Raw genomic sequence first — 18,371 nt, 5'->3', positions numbered from 1 at the left:
TCACAGAGGTCAGACATCTATGCCCAATCCTTGCTTGTGAATAGTGGAAGCTGACTGGAAAGGCAACGACCATGTTGCAGCTGGTATTCCACTACTGCCCTCTGCTGCTCACAAAACCTGGGCAACATGTGGAACGACGAGTTCCAGCGCGTGCTCACGTCACACAGCCGGCGAGCTTGCAATTTCAAGCGCTGCTGCATCGTTGACAGACTGGCTGAAGCTGTTGATGACTTGCAGAAATGTGCACACATACAGCGCACCTTCACCAGTAGCTCAGGCAAATTGGGGTAGGTTTTGAGAAACTGCTGAACCACTCACTAAGTTTAAGACGTGGGCTAGGTATGGGATGTGTGTGAGCTTGCCGAGCTCCAAAGCCGCCACCAAGTTACGGCCATTATCAGACACAACCATGCCTGGTTCTAGGTTGAGTGGAGAGAGCCACAGTTCTGCGGTGGTGTGCTGTTTGTCCCCTAAGCATAAGCTTCAACACAGCCTGTTGCCGCTTCCCCACTGCAGTGCTACACTGCTTCCAGCTATCGACTCATGACTGACTGGTGCTGCACACGGATAATTCGGAGGTGGAAGTGGTGAAGTGGGGGTTGGAGCCACTAACGTAGGTGCTGGCGGAAGCCCTGATCAACGTAGGGCCCGCAATCCTTGGCGTCGGTAGCACCTGTGCCATCCCAGGGTACGACTCACTCCCAGCCTCCACAACATTCACCCAGTGTGCTGTCAGGGAAATGTAGCGTCCCTGGCTAAATGCACTTGTCCATGTGTCCGTGGTTAGGCGGACCTTCCTAGTAACTGCGTTGGTCAGGGCACGTGTGATGTTACGGGACACGTGTTGGTGTAAGGCGGGCAAGGAACACCTTGAAAGATAGTGGCGGCTGGGGACTGCATAACGCAGGACGACCGCCGACATCAGGCTGCGGAAGGCCTGTGTCCACAAGCCTAAATGGCAACATTTCCAGGGCCAGTAATTTGGAAAGCTGCGCATTTAGTGCTAAGGACTGTAGGTGGGTGGCTGGGTATTTGCGCTTTCGTTCAAATGCCTGGGGCAAGGACAGTTGTATGCTGCACTGGGACACGGAAGTGGATGTGGTCGCTGATGGTGCTTGCGAAGGTACAGGCGCAGGGCGGGAGGCATCCAGGCCTGCGCCTTTGACAGGGGATTGGCTAGCATGTAACACAGGGGAAGAGGAGGCAGTGGTGTGACCCGCAGACACAGATTGTGGACCCAGGTGTTCGGCCCACATATTACGGTGCTTTGATGCCATGTGGCGGATCATGCTGGTGAGGTTGCTAGTGTTCACGCCCCTGCTCATTTTTGTATGGCACAGGTTGCAAATTACAATTCTTTTGTCGACCGCACTTTCCTCAATAAAGCGCCAGACTGCGGAACACCTACCCCTTGGCAAGGAAGATTTCCACAAAGGGGTGCTCTGGGGAAAAGTTGTGGGCCTGTTTGGTGTGGCCCACATTCTCCCTTTTGCCACCCCATGTCCTCTTCCAGCCTGTTGCTGTGCAGTAGATCCCTCCCCCTCTGTACTGCTGTCCTCGCTCGGCTTTCCACCTTCCCAGGTTGGGTCAGTGACTTCATTGTCCACCACCTCCTCTTCCACATCCTCACGCTGCTCATACTCTTGACTTGTTGACCTAGCCACTACCTCAGCGATTGCCAACTGCGTCTCATCCTCTTGATACCGTAATTGCCGTTGAGTTATTGCCAACTGTGCCTCATCATCATCAGCCACCTCATTAAACAGTAATTGTCGTTCCCCACAGTCACCTTCTTGTGATTGTGGATGCTCAAGAGTTTGGGAATCAGGGCACAAGATCTGTCCCTCTTCAAGCATGCTCGGCGAGAGGGCCAAATCAAGGAATGGCACTGAAAAGGGCTCCTCTGAATATCCCGAGTGTGGGATCACTTGTTTGCCCAGACTCTCCATGGTGGGAGGAAGGAGAATAAGGGTAATGATTGGGTTGAGCAGACTCTTGGCTACTGAGACTGGACTTTGTGGAAGACAGGGTGGTGCTTAACCGACTGGAAGCATTATCTGCTGTAATCCAACCGACCACCTGGTCGCACTGGTCTGACTTAAAAAGTGGTGTCCTGCGCTGCCCTGCAAACTGGGACATGAAGCTAGGTATCGTGGATGATTTGTTTTTCTTGTGCTCTGGCATCAGGCAGTTTCTCCGTGCCGAGGGCCACAGCCTCTGCATGCACCATCACAGCCACTGCCCTGTCCCTTACTGCTCGCCTTCTTCATATTAAATTTTATATATAATTGAAAGTCTGTCACACATACAGTAGTGTAGGATTTGGAAGTATATGCGCAAACAAATGTAAGGTATTTGGGATGTGGAAATGTGACAGGAGATATCCCGCAGATAATGTCAATGCTGTCACCAGCGGCTAATGAAAAATTACAGGGAAAGTCACAGGTATTTGGGATGAGGAAACATACAGGAAAGGTACCACCGGTAATGTCACTGTACGCAGCGTCTTCGGAAAAAAAAGTACACTGTATATCAGATACATTTTTGAAGCACACACGTTACACTGGAGATGTGGTGAAGCGAATGTCACTGTCAGAAGTGGACACAATCTATTGAAAAAGTACACCGAATGTCGTATTTTTTTGGGATGCGCACACTTTACACTGGAGCTAATGTCGCTGTCGGCAGCGGCCTAACTATTGTACGCTATTTAGAGCAGGATGCGCTAAAAATAGATATTGCTGCCACACACAATAGTCCTTAGAAGGACTTGGGTCTCTGAAAAGTTTTGGTGGTAATATTCTTAAATCACTCCCTACACTGTCTGTCCCTTCCTCAGCACAGCTCTCCCTAAGAATGAGCCGAAAATGCGTCATCAGGTGAGCTTTCAGGCCAGCCAATCACTCTAATGCCATCAGCCAACATGGCTATGGCATTATAGTGAGGGCAGTACTTACCTGCATGTTTATTGGCTGACTCGAGCACATGCGGTACTCGGCCGAATACCGCCATGTGCCGAGCATCAAGATGCTCGAGCCGAACAGGTGTTCGGCCGAACATGCTCGATCACTACATCTTATGAAAACACCAGAGCACAGATGGGTTAACCCAAAGCTTTGGTAAAGGGAAGATGTTTGTTGTGGACTTTTGCAGGACCTTCTGGCTTACGTTTGGTGGAAAGCAGTTTTGATGGCGTTTTATTTTTCATATGGTGAATGAATTTTCAAAGTCACTGCATACCTTATTGCATGGTGTATTCCCGACCTTTCCTCCAGATTGAAATTAATCAGATGAGTGTGAAATACACATCGCTGATAAAATACTGATCACATAATGACCAGCACAAATCTATATATGGACAAGTGGTACTTAATTTCCATGTACACAGTTACTAATCTGTATTTCCATTTGTTTGTCTGAATGAGCCCTAACTACGATAAAAATTGCAAGTACAAGTATAGAGAAAAAGTTCTAATATTCAGTATATGTACTGTAGATTTGTTTTTATCTGTGTAGTCTCGCTTAAGTCAGCTGTTTGTGCCCCAGAACCTCCAATGTCTATGTCAGGAATTAGCTGTTTGAAAACTACTATTATCCATCATTTTGTTTTTAAACTCCTTCTAGGGCTATTTTACCTGATGGCAAATATAGTTCAATACAGCAGGAAAACAGTAGTAACCTTTTAACGAAAACAATTTAAAAAGTTGCCCAATTTTGAAGAGGAAGCCCTATAAAAAGTAAAGTAAAAAAGGTAGTAGCCAAAGTGTGGTGAAGTTACAGATGCTGGCATTTTTCTGTTATGTTGGAGAAGCCATATTCGTTGTCAACAATAGATTAGCTGCTCTGTAAATTTTTGTTTATTGATTGAACATTGACAAAATGACAGGTTCCTAACGCCACAACGGAAAAATATCTGACCATCACAATAACATCTTAATTTCTACATTGTGTGTGTTTTTTTCCTGTCCGGGTATGGCCAAAATGTAAAACAGACTGCACCCAGACAGAATACCGACCTATTCAATTGAGTGGGTATTCTCACAGGAGCAATTCTCTGTATGGACCATCGGTCTGTGGGGGCAAAAAACATCAGAAACTCAATCCATGTTTATGGTCCTGAACACAGTTTCTGTTCATCCACCTGGAAGAGATATGATCCCGCCCCCTTTGCATTAATTATAACTAAATAAAAATCAGCAGTGTATAGAAATTTCTTGGAGAAGTCCATGATGATCCTCATTGACCCAATAAAGCGTGTTGCTGAAGCCAGATCGCACTGTTGCTATGCCCCAACGTGGAGGATCAGATATCTAATGATAGAAGCAAGTTGTACGAGACTGACACATGAAACGCCTTAATAGAAAAGGACAGGAAATTCGGTTTTTTAATGAGTTTCCTGGAGACAACTGCTAGCAAGGCAATTACCAATGTGATGGATACGTATTAAACCATGCCACTTTAAATGAAACCAGTAGAAAATGTATGCTTATTAATAGTTTAATGTATGAAGGAAACATCCAGATTTCTGAATATGAAGGTACATCTCACATTAATTTAAGTCTACGTAATGTAGAGCCTCTATACTGACATACTGAATTCTCTGCTTAGCCATTTCTCTTATGTAAACAATTGTACATTTATTTGCCATTCTAAAACTTCAGAATCAGTTACATAATTTTGCTAATTTTTTTTCTGTGTTTGCTCAGAAGCAGTTTACAGTACTAAAACCAACCAGCCAAACAGCTTCAAGGAAAATAACGTTATGTCCATAAACAAAGAAAAGGGGGGGGGGGGGGGGGGGGGGAGTAAAAGAAAAAAAGGAAAATAAAATAAAGGTGGGAGAGGGCTAACTATAGTGAAATTTGTGGTAATGAGAACTGGGTGGTCACAACAGTCACAGAAAAAGGTCAGTTAGTAAGTTCATCTGCAAAAAGCCTACACTTCAGTCAAGCACATCAGTAGAATGATCTGGGAGTATGTCGTCTCTTTTTGCCTCTGTGGTATGAAGGTATTGGGCTTTATTGTCCCTACTCGCTGAAGGATTTTCCATGCTAACAAGGGCGTTCAGATCAACCCATCTGGTTCATGTGTACACTGTTCATGTGGGGATTCCAGGTTCCAGTCCATACCTGCAAAAACAAAAATGAATCAGTCAATACACTTTTCTAAGCACCGGGTTTATCATGCATTTTAGACACACTTGCCTCACTACTGAAAAAGACCTAAGCAAAACAATAGGTGGTGTAAAGTTACACAAAATCTTAAATGGAACCTGTCATCACATTTCTTGCCTTTAGAGCAAATTGCATTTTGCTGCTTGGCACATAAGTCTTTTTAAACTTAATTTTATTAAAAGTGTCCATAGAGCCAACATATAAAATCAGGCCTAAGCTGTGCTCAGTGCAGGACCTGGAGTTACCAGGGCATGCAGCTGGATTCACCACGTCACAGGGTCACCACCACAAGCCTGTCCATCTCTGAGTTACATCCCAGTACTGACCTCAGCACTAAGGGTACTTTCACACTTGTGGCATAGGATTCTGGCAGGCAATCCAGATGCAAACGGATGCATTTGTGAGACTGATCCGGATAAGGATCAGTCTCACAAAAGCATTGCAATACCAGATCAGTCTTTCCGGTTGTAATCCGGAAAAAAGGATCCGGTATTTTTTCTTCTCATTTTTTTTTTTTTGAATCAAATCGTTTTTATTGAACCAATAGAAGCAGGACATCATAAAAACAACACATTCTTTCCTTACTGTATCCACCTTGTGGAATCGATATACAGCAGTTTCCATAGAGATACTAACACACATTTATACCAGGCATCTGTATACAGCGTGTACACTTGTAGAATCAAATATTGAGACAAATATTTGTATAAGTCCTAACAATCCCAAAACCCCTCCCATCCAATCCGCAAAAGCGGATCCTTTTTGCCAGAACATTCTGGCATTAATGCATTTCAATGGAAATTTAATGCCAGCATATGTTCAGGATTTTTGGCCAAAGAGAAAACTGCAGCATGCTGTAGTATTTTCTCCGGCCAAAAACGTAAGAGGGACTGAACGGATTCATCCTGAACGGAATGCTCTCCATTCAGAATGCATTAGGATAAAACTGTGCCCTGTGATGGAACTCAATACCGCTAGTGTGAAAGTACCCTAACACAACTGAAATCTTGCCTCTGCACATTACACAGAATTTCCTCCTTGCTCCTGACATGTTTTACCTTCAATAGCTCAATGCTTAAAGAGGACCGTTCATCGGTCCAAACATCGCAAGATAATTATCAGGCTACATAGAGCTGCGACCAGGGATCTCACTGCACTTATTATCCCTGGGCGCTGCTCAGTTTGCCCGCTGTGTCCTCTGGTATCTTCACTGAATTGATTCTACTAGGCGGAGTCTGCCCTGTTTCACCCTGTGCGTTGTCCTTGTCCTGTGGGCGATTCCTTCTCCTAGGCTGCAGCGCTGTCCAATCGCAGCGCAGAGCTCACAGCCTGGGAGTTTTTTTTTTCTCCCAGGCTGTGAGATCTGCGCTGCGATTGGACAGCGCTACAGCCTGGGAGAAGGAATACCCAGGTTAAAACAGGGCAGGCTACGCCTAGTAGAACCAATTCAATGAAGATACCGGAGGACACAGCGGGCAAACGGAGCGGCGCCCAGGGATAATAGTAAGTGCAGTGCAATCCCTGGGCGCCGCTTATATAGCCTGATAATTATCTTACAATGTTTGGACCGATGAAAGGTCCTCTAAACTAATCACAGGACCCGGTCCACTTTTATCAGGAAAACTGTATAATAGCTAAGGGGAATATAGCCAAAGAAATCTCAGAAAAGATAGAAAAATCCTCAAAAAATTAAAAGGGTCATTTAAACCAGATATACACCACTTTTGTGGCGAAAATCTGGGGCAGATTCTGTCGCATGCCATGGTGCGGCAGAATCTGTAACTTCTCAATCAACCGCAAGCTATAGGGCTTATTAAGACCAGCTTCTAAAATGCCAGTCTAAGGCTGGGTTCACATTGCGTTTTTTCCCATCCGTTTAACGTATACAAAAATCGTATACGTTAAAAACAGAGTTCCACTAAAAGTAATTTTTTTTATTTTATTCTGGACTGTGCAGGATACAAGAACGTGCTGCGTTTTAATATATATAATTTTTTTTTTTTTTTACGTATACGTCAAACTGAGTCATAAAACGTAATGTGAACCCTTAACTTTTAGTAATACGATTAAAAGGATCAAAAACTGATCCTCCCTAATAAATCCCTGAAAAACTGATTCCTACCTAGGGGTGGAACGGCCATCCTGACAAGAGCGATGCCACTTTCTTCAAAGCTATCTCCTAACAGATTAGGGTGATAATAGGGACAGCTTTGAAGAAAGGGAGATCGCTCTCGTCAGGGCGACTAGTCCAGTGGCCATAATCTGTAGGTTCCCAAAAGAAGCACTTGTGAAATACCCACTGAGGTAGCAGTCACCATCTTGGTCACTACTTTAAAGAAGAACTCCTGCACAAATTTACATTCTCTGACCTGTTAGAAAGGTGCATGATGTAATCTGTAGTGAATGTAATCTTCTCATCAGTAACTGTATTTGTGAGTTATCCCCTCTTTTCTAATTGTAGCTGTGTCATGTGACCAACTCTCTGATCTCCAACTGATACAGGACAGGAAGTCAGTTACTTCTCTATTCATTCCTATGAGACAGAGTGAGGCTCCCATAGGAACACAGAGAAACAGACTTCCTGTCCACACATAAGATGCTGTGTCAGTTGGAGAGTCTGATTGCAGGTCACATGATACAGATGAGAAGCAGAGGGGAGGGTATAACTCACAAATACAGACACTGGTAAGAAGATTACATTCACTACAGATTACATCATGTACCTTTCTAGCAGGTCAGAGAATAACATTTTTTTGCAGGAGTTCTTCTTTAACAAGGCTTTATATAGGGATTATTGAGTGTTATATACACCCTTATTTCTTGTACGCAGGTTGCCCGTCTATGTACCTACCCTTTGTTGCTATATGTAAATATTAGTATCTGTAGTAGTGTGTTTATAACTGCAATATATGTCATTTGGACCTTCTGAATTTTGATGTACTACTTTTTAGGATTTGTGAGGGTCTCAATAGTTATTTGCATGTTAATATTTTTGGGTCTGTGTGACAATTTTTGCAGATTATACCAGGCAGTGTAAGCAAAACTAGTCTGAATAAGCAAATCGGAAATAAAAAATAATCCAGTTTCTAACTTTACATAGCTCAATACTTCCACTAGAGAACCCCAATTCACAGCTTCTCTTTTCTTTAAATAAACTTACTGTTTGAGGCCCATTCTCTGTGGAGTTTGAAACCATCTTGATCAGTGAGTTCCAAGAGGGGTCAGCAGCATGAGGTCCATTGAAAATCGGTCCCCCAGTGCCATCTGGCATTGGAGCCACAGAAGGAATCATTGCATTTCCGTACATGGAGAATGGCATGCCCTGTAAGGAATCAATAACATTTCATCTTTACCCTGTAATTTCACCTGAGATATTCTATAAATTGAATTGCAAGAAAAAAAAACTAAGTATGACTTTTACCCCAACTTTTGGAAAGTCCATGTAGCCGGCAGGCACATGTTGATGGAATGCTCCTGAAGCAGTTACAATGCCAGATGTATCTCGCTCTATTCCTTGATGCTGTGAAAACACTCCAGGGTCAGACATGGGCCTGTGCATCATGTGATTTCCCATGCCCGTGTGGCACCAGTCTGATGCTTTATCTAAAACAAAAAAATTACGGTTATCACTCGCACTGGTTGCAGACATCTACGATAAAGGAGGTAGCGGGACAGAAATTAAAAAGTGTATCTGACGTCGATATGGGGTGGGCAGCAATGTATACTTACCTTACCCATTCTATTTTGGTTCCCCATATGCACTGATGTGGCATCGATCATGACTGGCAAAGACTGGTTGTCGCTATGACTAGTGTGCCAGCATACAACAAAAGCAGCAAGAGCCTGGTGGCAGGGGACTTAAAGGGATGTTCCGATTATATTAACTATTAGATTACTGGGACCCCCACCTATCACAAGAACCACGTAACCCAGGGAGCCCACCACTCATTTCTATGAAAGTACCACACTACTGCTAAGAGCCCCACCGATCTAATAGTTATTGCCTATCCTGTGAAAAAGGGATAATACAACCAGAACACCCCTTTAAGTGGAATTTGTGAGATCAGTATACGGCAATTTGCAGCTTTTTCGTCTAGATATTTTGAGGCTATATACAGATATTTTAAAATCCTGAAACACACCACTTTAAGAAAGCCTTAAGTGTTCAAAATCTATTAAGACAGGGGCCTTGGACAAGAGTTTTTTTTTTTTTCAGGTCTATTACATTATTTCATAGCAACTTTAAGAATGGGGTTTCGGGTGTAAAAGTTAGTTGGCATTTGCTTTATCTCTGCATGCTGACAGATGGAAAATTTGAGATATGAAAAAATATTTGCATCAAGACTCTAAATTGAATATGTTTAATCGCACTTACCTTGACTGCCTCCCATTCCTTCAAAAGACCATATTCCACTGTGCCCAACGGACGTTGCCAAGTTACTCCCAATTACAGATGGTGTAGAAGTCCCAGTCTGCCGTATACGGGCTGATCGCTCTGTTCCAATTGGCACAGGGACCTTATGAGGCACACAATTGGGTTTCTCAGACACCATAGGGACTCCCGAAGGTGAAGGAGACTGTGCTCGAACGCCAGTAGACACAGCCTGAGCTGAAGAATCTAGACAAATGAAAAAAGGAAAAGCACAACACTTTTACAGGAGCAGTTTATATACAATCCCCGCTCTTGTGATCAGTTGGGGTCTCAGTTGTAGGAACCCCACCAATCTAATATTCTATCCACTATCCTGTGGATAAGATAACTTATGTGAGATCAGGACTGGTTGCCTCCACTTGTCTAGGCCAGTTAAGAGGGGGGACTCGCTACACATTGTGTTCTGGTACTTGCATATACTACATATTGGTGAGTTTTCCTGTCAGGCTGCTCAGCCATGGTGGCATATCATAGGCAGAATAATATCATTACCATCTATTACAGAGCAGTGTAATGTGTAGTGAGAGCCCCCATCCCCTAGTCAGCTCTGCAAGGGGCCCAACGAGTCCTACTCGCATTTCAGGACAGGGTGCTGGCAGCCATTTTCAGTTATTCCCAGAGAACCCTTTGAAAAGGACAGGGCAAATTTTTATTTTTGCATTATTGTTTTCTCCAGCCTTAAGCCATAACTTTTACATTTTTCATTTACAAAGCAGCATAAGGGCCTTTTTTTGTTGGGCAAGTTGTATTTTTTAATGCCTGCGTGTTTTTTGTTGTTGTTTTTTTTAGTGTTTTTTTGGGGGGGCAGAGACACTTTGTGAGGTTAAACAATTCTGCCATGTCAATGTTTTGTTTTGATATTTAATGGAGTACTAAAATGACATGTTTAACCCCCAATGACTTCAATAGGAAACGCAACTAAAATCTGCTACAAAGATGTTACAAGCCACTTCTGAAGCGGATTTCAATTCAGCGGCAGAGTGTATCCAACCATAAAGGCGTTTTCCCCATTGAACTCAATGGGATGCTGCAGTTAGCGTTTTGATCAGATTACGCTGTGGTTTTTACTATGGAATAAGTGGTGGATTTTTGCCATGTGAATACACCCTAGTAGTTTGAGAATTTTTTAACTTTTTTTTTATTATTATTTTTATGTGCTCAATTGGGAAAGGGGGGCTATGAATACATTCATTTATCATTGCATTTTACTCAATTGGGGCTAAAATCATTTTTAAAATTTTCAACAGTATTTGTTAAACAGCCAGCATTTTCACTATCTGCAGACTAATGCTGCTCAGACAGCTTAACATGGTCTTCATGTCTGAACTCTCGACGGCTCAAACACTCAAAATGATATTATAGCTTAAATAAATGCATAGGAGCTGTCAAAGAGTTCAGAGATGAAGGCTACACATTAAGCTGTCAGAGCAGCTCCTTGATTGATTCATTCTAACCACTGAAAGTGAAGGCAGTAGAGCAAAAACTCATTTGAAAAAAAAAAAAAAAGTTTAGCCCATATGAGTAAACTGCAATGCAAATAATTGCCACAAAAGGTGTCCATAGCCTTTAATTATTAGTCTACTATTGCAGTCTACGGGATTTTAACTGGCTTCCAATTAAAAGAGGTTGACTAGTTTCCTATATTAATCCTAAGCTCCAGATAAGTCAGCAATATTCGATCAGCAGGGGAGCCATACAAGGTCTCGGGCTGCCATAGCAGCTGTTTGGAACCCTGCAAACTCACCACTGTGGGTCCGATCGGAGGAAAGAGGAAGCCCCTTCCTCTGTGTAACCTCCCAGGTACCATAGTCACTATTGACAGATGCATCTGAGGGTTAAGTGACCAGGATCAGAGGTGTCTATGACCCTGGTCATTGCAGTCGCTTGTAAACTGTATTACACAGCAAGCACGTGCCGCTTACGAAGTCTGCTCCTTACTTGCCTTAGACGCAAATGATGTACAGTTACATCATTTTGCATTACGTAGTTAATCTCTAAACAAAGTCACTTAAGGATGTGCTTAAACGGTATTAAACATGAATTCTGGATTCACACTTATACTGCAAAAGTAAATAAAGACTGCAGGTGTGAACCAAGCCTAAGGGCTGTTTCACACGAGCGGATGCAGTGCGTGAATGAGAGCCAAGACCCGTTGCGGACAGCATTAGCACAGAGCATTAACATGATTGATACTGCTCCGTGCCACTCTGATCTTTTTACTACAAAATCACATTGACAACTTTCTCACTGTGATTTTGTAGTAAAAAGGTCACAGAGAGGCACGGAGCATTATCATGTTAATGCTCAGTGCTTCTTCCGTCCGCAGTGGGTCTTGGCTCTCATTCACGCAGCTGATGTCACGCATGGCATCCGCTCATGTGAAAGAGCCCTAAGGGCTAGTACAGGGATGGCCAACCTGCGGCTCTCCAGCTGTTGTAAAACTACGATTCCCACCATGCCCTGCTGTAGGCTGATAGCTGTAGGCAGTCTAGGCATGCTGGGAGTAGTAGTTTTGCAGCAGCTGGAGAGCCGGAGGTTGGCCATCGCTGGGCTAGTAGACTGACTTATGCAAGTTCTATTGTGAGTACTTGTCTCCTTTGCTTACCACTAGATGCTGATGAACAGGGGGTCAATAAACTAAGAGGAGAAAAATGTTGTCTGTTGAAATTAGCAGCGGTGGGTGTTCCTCCAGGTACATACATCTGACTTCCAGAGATGTTAGTAGCAAAGGTACACAAATGAGTAGTGGATGATGCCACGGAAGTGTAAGAGGAATCCATGTTCACAATACCTTAACAGGGGGAGAAATACTTTAATACACTGATGGAACCACAGCTTGTTAAGAAGCACTTTTTTTCCAAAAGTTTCTCTATACATTTTTCTCTTGCGATTAAAACATGTGTAAAGCACATAAGTCTTACCTGACTGACTTAGAGCTGGCCTTTGCATTGGTGGCCTGAAACCTGGGGCTTTGGAAGTATCAGATGGAAGCATAGACTCTGGATTTGGCAAATATGAAGACTGTGTGGAAAGAATGGAATCTGAAGCAGACTGTGAGGAGACCATAGATCCACCCCAGAAAGGATGAGTGGGATTTGGATTGTTTTCAAATAGGGTGCTAAAGGGGCTATAGGGTAGAGGAGAATTGTAATTGGGAGCCAGAGGCTTAGCTGAAGGATGACTGGAACTCTGAGCAGCACTTTGTGTACTTAGATTGGAAGGATGTGGACCTGAAGGTACACTTTGGGGTCGCTTGAGATTTGGATGAGGAACAATGCCTGGCACAGGAGAATTTTGAACTGGGACTTGGTTCTTATGTGCAGAGTTTGTTCCATGTAGGTGAGATCTAACTGCAGGGGATTCGATTTTAGCAGCAGAAGGCGTAGACACTATAGAGGACTGGGTCAGGGAGTAAGATGCAGGGATATTAGCAGGCTGGTGAGTGGAACCACTGACTGACATGTTGAGAGATGATGCCATTCTTGGGTCTGGAGGAGGAGGAGGAACTTGTGTAGTCTGGATTAGTGAAGGTCGGGAATCCTGTGAAACAGACACTGGAGGGTGTGGGTGAGCAGAGTGCATCGTGGTACTCCCAGAGGTAGAGCTCGCTTGCTTACTGTTGCCTGAGCTAGTTATCTCCATGACAGGTTGGATAACCAAATCCTGGTCAGTGGAAAGTGAGGTCCCTTTGTTTGGAGAACATGTCAGGCAATCAGAGGGGCTGCTTCTAGACCCCCCTCCAGGCAAGGATGGTGGGGAGGGTGATGAAGGTGATGACATAGGATGATGTTCTTTGGCAGTGGGAACAGGGCAGGTTGAGGCTGTTGGTGTGGTGATGTGATTGCTTGCAGTTGTCGTAACTGTGGTTGTAGTAGCATTCGAGGTCTTGACCACTGTGACAAAAAGCTGTCTCCTGACTGAAGGTGAACTGAGGCTTCCATTTGTAGATGAAACAGGCACTGAAGCCGCAGAGTTTGTGGTAGCTGACGGGCTAGATGATGAAGGAACTCCTGGGATCACCTGAGGGCTACTGATATTCTGGTTTATATGGCGAGGCATCACGTGAGATTTAGGAGAGTTGATAGCTCGTGCAGGACTTAGAGGCCTGACAGGAAAGGGGCCCCAGGTAGACTGGGCTGGGGGAAATGGTCCTCCAAAGTGTGTCATAGGTAACCGTGGAGGACGGATCTGCTGGAAAGTCTGAGCAGCAAGTAAAGCATGAGCAAACTGTGGAGGAGGGTAAGCCAAAGGTAGAGAGACTGGAAATCCTGGCCGCACATTATTCACTGGATTTTTCAGGGGTTTGTGAGCAGACGCTGAAGTAATAGCTGGCACCGTGAGGGCAGAGGCAGCTTGTGATGAAGAAACTGTGACAGCTGTAACTTTGATTCCCATAACTGAACTGTTAGAGGATACAGTGGTATAAGATTTTGAATTTGTCAGGGAGCTTTTTAGGCGATTCTTTGGGATCAGTTCATCTATTTCTTTATCGGGATCTTTAATAAGTGCATTAATCAGATGTGTTGCTTGTCTGGTGGATTCTGTTCCTCCCCTATGTATACAACAATAAGAAAAATAAAACATTAAGGACTTTAAAATGTCTACAGATAATCAGACAAATATTCTGTTCATAGCAAGCCAAATAAACGCTTGAATGTCCACAGCAAAAATTCACCTTTTAAGGCTACATGCACACGAACATTGTTTGTTTCCGTGTCCATTCCATTTTATTTTTTTTTATTTTTTTTGCGGATAGGATGCAGACCCATTCATTTCAATGGGTCCGCACAAAATGCGGACAGCACACTGTGTGCTCTCCGCATCCGTATGTCCGTTCTGTAGCGCAAAAAAAAAAAAAAAAAAAAGGTATACGTTTCTGCAGATCTGTAATAGTCTAAATGGAATATTCCAAGGGTGAATATTGCTTTATAACATAAGCCCCAAACACAACCTTTTTTAGTATAAACAATTGAGGTAATGTATAGTGAATAAGATGAGGTATCTGTTAATTTCTACGGGGCTGACGGAAATATCCGAGCCAGCGCTCAGCTGTTTTTGCCGGCCCCATAGAAAATAAATAGAAGGCTGCTGTGCATGCGCAGTCCTTCACTTGCGGGTCTCTGTTTTCGATATAGGTGCAGATCCCAGCGGTGGGACCCACACCTATAAGACAATGGGGGATTATCCTACTGATATGCCCCCACTGTCCATGATGAGACAACCTCTTTAAACAGACAACTATTTAATACTATATTAAAGTGACTTCTCTAAATTCTACTACAAAAAGTTGGAGTTTCTTGTAGTAATTTCAGTTTTGGTTGCTATAAGCTCAATACTTTGAAAACCCATATGCTCAATGTATCTTACAACCAAGGGCCACAGAAAAACCAAAGCCATTTAGAATAACTTTCCTGAGCAGACATCCCATTTCTTATGATTTCACATTACTTTTATTTCAAATCAATTAAAAAGGCATGTCACCTGATCGTTATGATTCGATCACCAGTTTTGTCCTTCTGCTTGTCTATATCAATGTGGGCTCCGGTGAACTCTCTGATGGCATTGATATTACAGCCACCCCTGCCAATCACTCTTGAAATTACTGTTGATGGTACAGAGACTTTCTTTGACCTGGAAGCAACAAGGAACCAATTCAGATTACATTACATTGTTCATAAATTAAGCTGTGGTTAGGATACTTTGCAATAAACAACTTTCTAATGGAAAAAAGTTTGATGTATTAGCTTAAAGGGGTTGTCCCACCCTAACAATGTATCAGCTATACACAGGATGGGTGAAAGGTGTTTGATCTTTAGGGGTTCCACAACTGGGACCCTCACTCACCAGGAGAATAAGGTTCCAGGGTGCTGTACTTGGCCAACCCCAGAAGTCCAATATAGAATTTATGGAGTGCCAGAGCTCATGTGTGACCGCTACTCCAATTAAACTGGGACTCCCATTCCTGTGATCCATGGAGGTCCCAGTGATCAAACACTAATCACCTGTCATGTGGATACTTCATAAATTGTTATGGTGGGACAAGGGTATATATGTATTACAGCATTACGTGTCATCACCTGAGCTTCCCTTGCAAAATCTTTGCAGTGCAAATCTAAGATATATGTGTTACTCCTAAAAGGTGTCTACATTTTGGTCCTCTGCTAAGAGGGGTTATGCTATAACTGCATAGATTGAAATACTTACAGGTCACCAGTTATGAGAAGTACCAAATCTAGCAATGATAACTTAGGGGTATTAATTGCTACATTTTAGAGTTTATCAATGGAAGAAATCTGACAAACGCTTGATCGACATTTAGACAGTCTTCAGAAAAAAAAAAAAAAAAAAGGCTTCATACACTAAAGTTTCTGGTCACAACTAAAATCTGTGTGAAACAGTAGCATGTGTGGTTCCAATAGCACCGAAACATACCTTCTGACCACTTCTTTCCACCCTTCTTCCCTCTTCTGTCCTCTTTTTGGACTGGCGATAGTTAATTTACCATTAGGAGATGATAGTGGAGAAGGCCCTGTCTTACTGCTTGTGGACAACGAATTGCTTGTTTCGACTGTAGATTCGGATAACCTTCAAAACAATGAAAACAATATACATATGGGTACCAGCAACAATGAGACAAGACCGATATTATAAGACAGATTTAACCCTTTCCCTGCCCCAGGCAAATGCAATATTTCATGACTCAAAACTTGTGACTACAACATTAGAGCCAGGTACTGGTTCCATACTGAATCCCAAATGCAAAGTATGAAATGATCAAAGCACTAACGGCAATATTCCTGATGCAGGATTATTTGCCTCAGGATTGAAGGGGAAGCTTCAAGTGACTCCAGGAAGAAAGATCACAGCCTGTTCCGGTCATCTCTTACCCTGAATAGCCTCCAGTAACAAGACCATTCCCTTCATGTTAAGGGGAAAGTGTTTTCAGTAAATGACCTATGTTTTATGTTAAACATTTTTTAAGAATCTTTGGTGGTCATAAAAAAGGAGATTTTTGTATAACTTACCAGTTAAATCTCTTTCTCGCTCTTCCTTGGGGGACACAGACCTTGGGTATAGCTCAGCTCCCTAGGAGGCGTGACACTAAGTAAAACTGTTAAGCCCCTCCTCCATCAGCTATACCCTCAGCCTGGAGATGGAGGCTACCAGTTGCGTGTCCAAGTAGTGAAAGGATAACAACCAATAACGGAAACAACCAGCCAGCAACCCAACGGGGCGCCAGACCATAACCCTGTAACCAAACACAGAAGGGTGGGTGCTGTGTCCCCCAAGGAAGAGCGAGAAAGAGATTTAACTGGTAAGTTATACAAAAATCTCCTTTTCTCGCCCATTTTCCTTGGGGGACACAGACCTTGGGACGTTCAAGAGCAGTCCAAGAAGGGAGGGACCACAAACCCAAGGCGGAACACCACCAGAGCATCAGGAAACCGCTGCCTGCAAAACCAGGCGGCCCAACGCAGCATCCGCTGATGCATGCGTATGCACCCTATAGAACTTTGTGAAAGTGTGCAGAGAGGACCAAGTGGCTGCTTTGCACAACTGTTCAGCCGAGGCCCGATGCCTCTGCGCCCAGGAAGCTCTGACTGCTCTGGTGGAATGAGCAGTGACGCCAAAAGGCGGAGGTCTGCCCTTGGCTCGATAAGCCTCAGACACCGCCAGTTTAATGAAACGGGCAATAGCCACCTTGGAGACCGCCAACACTTTGCGCGAACCCTCCGGAACCACAAACAGGGAGTCCGTGCGCCGAAAGGACCCGGTGACCTCCAAGTAAATCCTCAACGCCCTGACCACATCCAGACGGTGCAGTTCCCGTTCTCTGGGGTGGGAAGGAGAGGGACAGAGCGACGGAAGGACGATGTCCTCATTGATGTGAAAGGCGGAGACCACCTTTGGCAGGAAAGTCGGGACAGGCCGAAGCACAACCTTATCCTGGTGGAAGATCAGGAAAGGTTCGGAGCAAGAAAGAGCCGCTAACTCCGACACCCGTCGGAGAGACGTGACGGCCACAAGAAAGATGACCTTGCAGGACAGAAGGCGAAGGGAGACCTCCCGTAAAGGCTCGAAGGGGGCTGATTGGAGCGCCGAGAGCACCACATTCAGGTCCCAGGAAGGAACTGGAGGGCGGTACGGCGGAACAGAGTGAGCCACCCCTTGTAAAAAGGTCTTAATTGGCCCTAGAGGGGCCAGGGGACGCTGGAGAAGAATAGACAGCGCCGAAATCTGACCCTTCAGAGAACTGAGGCACAGCCCCAGGTCCAGACCCGACTGGAGGAAGGACAGGATTGTGGGAAGAGAAAACCGGAGAGGTGGGATGCTCCGGGACTCACAGAACCCCAGATAGGACCTCCAAACCCGATAGTAGATCCTAGAGGATACGGGCTTACGAGCCCGGATCATGGTGCGGACTACGTCCGCGGAGAAACCCCGTCGCGTTAAGACGGCGGTCTCAATAGCCACGCCGTCAAACGTAGCGAGCCTAAATGCTCGTGGAAGATCGGTCCCTGAGAGAGAAGGTCTTCCCTGGAGGGCAGTGGCCACGGTGCGTCTGCCAACAGCAACATTAGGTCGGCGTACCAAGACCGGCGGGGCCAATCCGGGGCGATTAGAATCGCGGGGACGCCCTCTGCCGCGATCCTCCGAAGAACCCGTGGCAGGAGGGGAAAAGGAGGAAAGACGTACAGAAGGGAGAATTCGCGCCACGGAAGGACGAGCGCGTTGGCGCCGTATGCCTTCGGGTCCCGTGCCCT

The 18,371-nt window shown here is 44.5% G+C and overlaps 1 protein-coding gene across 5 annotated transcripts in view; it reads right to left on the bottom strand.

Annotated features, from left to right (window-relative positions):
- Positions 1-4,794: 4,794 nt before the first annotated feature.
- ANKRD17 (ankyrin repeat domain 17) overlaps positions 4,795-18,371 on the bottom strand; it is a 127,620-nt gene continuing 114,043 nt past the window's right edge. For all 5 annotated transcript variants that reach the window (XM_044302961.1, XM_044302966.1, XM_044302993.1 and 2 more), the window contains 8 exons: positions 16,039-16,191; positions 15,088-15,237; positions 12,528-14,158; positions 12,212-12,397; positions 9,550-9,792; positions 8,596-8,777; positions 8,335-8,496; positions 4,795-5,129 (listed from right to left, as the gene is read on the bottom strand). In XM_044302961.1, the coding sequence (XP_044158896.1) occupies positions 5,070-5,129; positions 8,335-8,496; positions 8,596-8,777; positions 9,550-9,792; positions 12,212-12,397; positions 12,528-14,158; positions 15,088-15,237; positions 16,039-16,191 (2,767 nt within the window). In that variant the 3' untranslated portion in view covers positions 4,795-5,069. The remainder of the gene's footprint in view (positions 5,130-8,334; positions 8,497-8,595; positions 8,778-9,549; positions 9,793-12,211; positions 12,398-12,527; positions 14,159-15,087; positions 15,238-16,038; positions 16,192-18,371) is intronic.

Source organism: Bufo gargarizans, chromosome 1 (genome assembly GCF_014858855.1).
Source record: "Bufo gargarizans isolate SCDJY-AF-19 chromosome 1, ASM1485885v1, whole genome shotgun sequence".
Classification (NCBI taxonomy): Eukaryota; Metazoa; Chordata; class Amphibia; order Anura; family Bufonidae; genus Bufo; species Bufo gargarizans.
This window is presented reverse-complemented; position numbering and strand designations above follow the sequence as displayed.